Raw genomic sequence first — 5,704 nt, forward strand, 5'->3', positions numbered from 1 at the left:
CCGGGCCCCGCCGGCGCCCCGCCGCCCCCGGAGTACCCCTGGATGAAAGAGAAAAAGGCGTCCAAGCGATCCGCGCTGCCGCCCGCCTCGGCCTCCGCCTCAGCCGCTGGACCTGCCTGCCTCAGCCACAAAGGTCAGTCCAAAGATTTGCCGCCGGCCCCGCTTTTTTTGGCTCCCCGCATCCCCCCGGCTTCGCGGGGGGACGAGGCGGAGGGGCGGGCGGGCGGGGAGGACGGAGCTGGCCGGGCTCTCTGGAAACCCAAACTTTCCCCGAACTTGCTTAATGCGGGATGATTTATTTGAGTTGGAGCTGACCTCTCTTGTCTCGCCGTCCTAGAGTTAGGATATTTGACAGTAATGAAGAGTGATAGATTGCTCCCGCTCAGCTAAGCAGCTGATGCATTAATTATAAATTGCGGTATGGCTAATATAAAGTTTGCTCTGGTGTGGGGAGGTTGGGGAGCTGGAGGCGCTAATTTTGCGAAGGTGGCCGAGGGGCACGCAGCACCGGGCGCTCAGCAGTGCAACACAATGGGTTTACTGCATCCAAAGGCGGCCATTTTGTTGCAGTTGCTATTTTATGCTATATGGACATATAGATATAGACACATATGTGCAGAGAGAGCACTGCCCCCCCCCCCCCGGGATGCGATGTGCTCGGGTGCTGAAATTCAATCCGTGCATTTATCTGTTTTGTGTGTGCGTGCGTGTGTTTTTGCTTTCGCTCTTCTGGCGGTGGTGCTTTGGGGTGCGTGTGCGTGTGGTGGTGGTGTTTTTCTTTTTCTTTTTTTTCTTTTTTAACAGACCCCCTTGAAATCCCCGATAGCGGTAGCGGTGGATCTAGGCGGCTGAGGACGGCTTACACAAACACCCAGCTTCTGGAGCTAGAGAAAGAATTTCATTTCAACAAGTATCTCTGTAGACCAAGGAGGGTTGAGATTGCAGCCTTGCTGGATCTGACTGAGAGACAAGTCAAAGTCTGGTTCCAGAACAGAAGGATGAAGCACAAGAGACAGACCCAGTGCAAGGAGAACCAAAACAGCGAGGGGAAATTTAAGAGCCTAGAGGACCCCGAGAAAGCGGCGGAGGAGGAGGAGGAGGAGGAGAAATCCCTCTTCGAGCAAGCCCTCAGCAACGTCTCCGGCGCTCTCTTGGAGCGGGAAGGCTACGCTTTCCAGCAGAATGCCCTCTCCCAGCAGCAGGCGCAGAATGTGCACAATGGCGAGTCCCAAACTTTCCCCGTTTCGCCTTTAACGAGCAATGAGAAAAATCTAAAACATTTTCAACATCAGTCACCCACTGTTCAAAACTGCCTCTCAACAATGGCCCAGAACTGTGCAGCTGGCCTGAACAATGACAGTCCTGAGGCCCTAGATGTCCCTTCTTTACAGGACTTTAACGTTTTCTCCACAGATTCCTGCCTACAGCTTTCAGATGCAGTTTCCCCCAGTTTGCCAGGATCTCTGGACAGTCCCGTAGATATTTCTGCTGACAGTTTTGACTTTTTTACAGACACACTCACTACAATTGACTTGCAGCATCTGAATTACTGAGAAATTAAAGACGTCCTCCCCAAGGGTCCTGCTTTCTACTCCTTATTCTTCTTCTTTGTTTTTCCCGTGAATTAATTTTTTTCTTCCCCCCCCCCCCTTCCTGGTCAGTATTTTCTGTTTATTCCCTCCCTCTGCTGTGCCATTTTGCCGTTTCTTACGAAGTTTTAGTTGTGTTCAATTTTAATCTAGCCACATTCTAGGTCCTTCTATGAAAGCAATATATGAGGTCTGTAAGAAAGTGATCATATAGGAATTGTATCTTCACTTTCTTTTTATTTTTGTATTGCATTAGGATGCGTTGTCATAAGTATTTTTGGTAGAATAAATTCTTGTTTGCTACAAGGAGCTTTCTCTTTTTTCTTTCTCTTTCTCCCTCTCCCTCTCTCTCTCCTTTCAAGACTGATAACATGACGGGTATTTCTCCCCCTCTCTTCTACTTTTAATTTACTAATAATCCAAATCCAACATTCTGACTACAAGCTCTCCCCTTTTGGCAATTTAGGACATTTATTAGAGAGGAAAAACACGTTCAAATTCTTTATTGCAAGGGTTCTCACAAGTTAAAAAAAAAACAACAACAAACCAAAGAAACTAAAACCATTCACAGCTTTGATGGAGACCTCTTCCTTTGAATGTATAAATGTAGCATCTTATCTCTGGGAGGATACAAAGCTTGGAAATGCTGAGCTGTAACAAAAGCGTGAACGAGCACTTTCTCTGCTACAGGCAAAATGTAAGAGAGGCTCAGTAGGATAAGTGTCTCCTGCAGAAACTAGCCTGTTACGTACACGAAAGGCGTTTTTTGGGAAATAATCCTGTTTTTCTAGAAAGTAGTGCTTAGCACCCAGCAAGCTGTTTCAGGAAACGTATCTTAAAAAATATGAGAGCCCACAGAGAATGCGCTTGGTTACTTCTCATGTGCTGAGCCGTCCAAGAAATCAGCCCTAGAAGGAGAGGAAATGGAGAAGTTAGTGCCTGTAAAATCAAAAGGGTGGCAGAAACGCAGGGGGACAAAAAAGCACTCAGAGAGGAATCAGCCCCTCCGCTCAGTCCTTTTGAGGGGCGGTGCGGGGAGCACAGCCGAAGATATTTTTCTGTTTAAACCTTCTTGCGGGGCGAAGGACTGATAACGAAAAGGGGAAACTCTGACTTTCAAGTTACAATTTCCTCGGGGCTCCCCACTCTCTGCTGGCGGCAGTAAAGATGGGCTTTCGGAAATCTCCACCAAATTGCCTGCCACCCGGCTAGCGGCGTTGCCGGGCCCCAAAGCGAAGGAGGGTGAGCCCCGTCCTTCGGGCTAAAACCGAGCAACAGATGCCAGGGGGGCTCTGCCGCTCCGGGGCCAGGGGATCCCGGGCGGGTGCGATCGCGGCTCCCTCTGTGCGTGTGAGTGCGTGTGAACGCGCGTGAGTGCGTGTGGTTACAGTACACAGGCGAGTAGGTCTTGAGCGGGGGTTTGTGGATGGGGCTCTGCTACCGCCCGTCCATGCGAGGAGTGTTGTCTCCCAGCCCTGCAACACGTTGTGGAGCTGGGATGCGCGGGTTATAGCTGGAAGGGCTGAACGCAATTCTTCCGAAAGTCATAAATCAAACTCTTTCTATGAATGAGAATGTCATCAAAGAGATCAATTGCAGGAACACATGCACAAATAAAAATCCTCTTACGTATTTGCCGGGGCTGGGGATCCCCGTCTAAAACCATTAAGTGAGAAGGCGTTTAGTCATAATTCATTTTTATTGCTCTTTTAAAACAACAGCTTGGCTGAGCTGCGGACGCAAGGAAACCTCGGCCCTGCTTCTTCTCCTTCCCTCCGCTCCAGCCCTGTCCCCGCGGAAAGCGAGCAGCCTCGCCGGCATTTTAACTCCTCTGCCACTGGGTTAAATCGGACCGCAACATGCACCTATGGGTTGGGGTTTCTTTTGTGCCCTGATTTCTGGATGCTGGCAACGCTTAAAAAAAAAAAAAAAAGGAAGGAAAGGAAAATACGCTACAAGATTTAAACTTCTCTCGAACTCCATTTAAATAAATGCGGGGATTCAGCGAGCAGAAGTGGCCTCCGGGCCTCCCGGTGAGCCCTGGGGCCACAGCGGGGGCACACTCCCACGGAAAAGCCTAAAGCGCCGGGATCGCCCCCTCGGCCCCAGTCCCGGGGCAGGAAACGCGGAGCGGAGCCGCGGAGGGGCGCGGAGGGGCCGGCCCGGCCTTGCGGGCAGAGGGCAGTCCCTCTCTCCGGGCCGCGGAGGGGGCGGGTTCCCCTCTGCTCCGGCCCTTCTCATGATGTTGCCCCCACGCACAGTACAGGCAGCAAACCCCCAAAGCCCCGCCAGAGAGACAATGCAACAAAAGAGACAATGGCACGAAAAAGGGAGAGAAAAAAGGATTTCAGGATGCTGGAGGCTGTAAGAGAGGTGCTGTGATTCGGAGGAATTTACGGGTAAAACGGATCTATTTATAGTAAAACATACGTTTTTTTCTTGGCTGGCTGAAAAAGCACTGAAAAGATGCCAGCCCTTTTATTAGTAAACAGTCCTAGCGGCCTGCCTTTTTTCTCTGTCTTATGCAGTATTTATCACAACTGGTTTACAAGAATGAAATAAATGTGTTTACAGCTGTAACCATAGCCAAAATTGGTGCAGTTTAATGCCATAAATGCCTCTGGAGTGTTGTTGCTCTTGTCCTCCACCCCGCCCCCCTGGAGTTTAAGAAACTGAACCTTTCCAGAGGGCCCTTAACCATCCGTGCCTGCGTAGTAAATCAGAACAAATAGAAGTACTGAGGGCATACAGATAGACGCCTGGCGGAGAGAGCAGCCCTTCGGTTTTGGCTGTTAGAGAGGCCATGGAGGTGATATGGGATAAGGGCTGACCTAACAGCAGTAGGAGAGCTTTGCACCTAGGAGAGGATGTTGTAGTTCATGTGGCAGGGAGGAGCTTGAGGGTTTGTGTGTGTGTGTGCGCGCGTTTGCGAGCAGGGAGAGGTGGCGGGGTAGAAGAACCTTTTGGATTTCAAAACAAGCAAGAACCGAGCGTGAGAACGGAGGGGCGTAGGCGCCGGCTGGAAATGCACCTGCAGAAATAGAGGGAGCAGCCCCTCCTGGGGCTGGTGGCAGGGACATGACTTTCCATCCATCTATCCCCGCGGTTAACGTTTCGCAGGACGTCCCTTTGAAACGTGTTGGTGCCGTCCCCTCTCCCTGCAGACGGCTGGGTGCCCCGGGACGGACGGATGCCCGGCCTTTGCCTCCCCTTTCCTTTTCCGCATACGTAACAGAGTATGAGGTCGCAACCCACATCCCACCGCCCTCCCTCCTTCTCTATCCACGGACCTTTTTTTTGTTTTTCCGTGGGGGTGGGGAGGGGTAGGTTTGAGTCGATGCTCAGCGCGGTTCCCAAGGGTCCTGGGGCCGCCTCTGCCACTGGCCATCTGCCACCTCCCGCCACTGCCGGCCCGGGTGGCGGAGCGCAGGGACAAAGGGGCCGGGGCGGCGGGCCCTGCGCCTCCCGCCGCTCCTCTGCCCCTGCCCCGGGCCGCCGGGCTGCGACCCGCGGCACCCCGGGCAGCCTTCCCCCCCGCCCGGTCCCAGGGCGGGCGGGCGGCAGCGACGCCGCGGGGACCCAGCAGATGGGCTGCGGAGCCCGCGGGCCCCCGCCCAATCGCCCGTCCCCCTGCCCCCGCGTCCTCCTCCCCTACCCCAGCCCCGGGCTGGCGCGGGTGAGCCCGGCGGAGGTGCGGGGGGAGCAGGGATGCGGGCCAGGGGGAGGCCGGTGGGCCAGAGAGCGCACAATAATGGCCGTCAGTCCCAAAAGCGGCTCATTTCCATGCTAATGTCCGCGGCCGCCTGGTGATGCGGCTGGACAAGCCCCTTTAACTCTTGGCGTCGCGTCGCGCTGGGACTGCGGCGGGGCAAGAGCAGCAAGATCCCTCGGCCCATCCCCATCCCATCCCCATGCCCATGCCCATGCCCATGCCCGTCCCCATCCATCCCCTCGGCCCCATCCCTATTCTGCGCCTTATCCTCATCCCCGTCCCTATCTCCATCCCAGTCCCCAAGCACAGCAGTCCCCAGCCACATCCACGGTCCCATCCTCATCCCCATTCCCAGGGCCGATGCCCTCAGCGCTGCCCCCGCCGCCCTCCCCCCCCAGCCCCC

At 54.2% G+C, this 5,704-nt stretch overlaps 1 protein-coding gene across 1 annotated transcript in view; it reads left to right on the top strand.

Annotated features, from left to right (window-relative positions):
* HOXA2 (homeobox A2) overlaps positions 1-1,579 on the top strand; it is a 1,923-nt gene extending 344 nt beyond the window's left edge. The window contains 2 exon segments of the mRNA XM_010577567.1: positions 1-133; positions 805-1,579. The exon segment at positions 1-133 is cut by the window's left edge and continues 12 nt beyond it. Of these exon segments, the coding sequence (XP_010575869.1) occupies positions 1-133; positions 805-1,553 (882 nt within the window). The 3' untranslated portion in view covers positions 1,554-1,579.
* Positions 1,580-5,704: the final 4,125 nt, after the last annotated feature.

This window comes from Haliaeetus leucocephalus, unplaced genomic scaffold, assembly GCF_000737465.1.
Source record: "Haliaeetus leucocephalus isolate CR32 unplaced genomic scaffold, Haliaeetus_leucocephalus-4.0 Scaffold566, whole genome shotgun sequence".
Lineage (NCBI taxonomy): Eukaryota > Metazoa > Chordata > Aves > Accipitriformes > Accipitridae > Haliaeetus > Haliaeetus leucocephalus.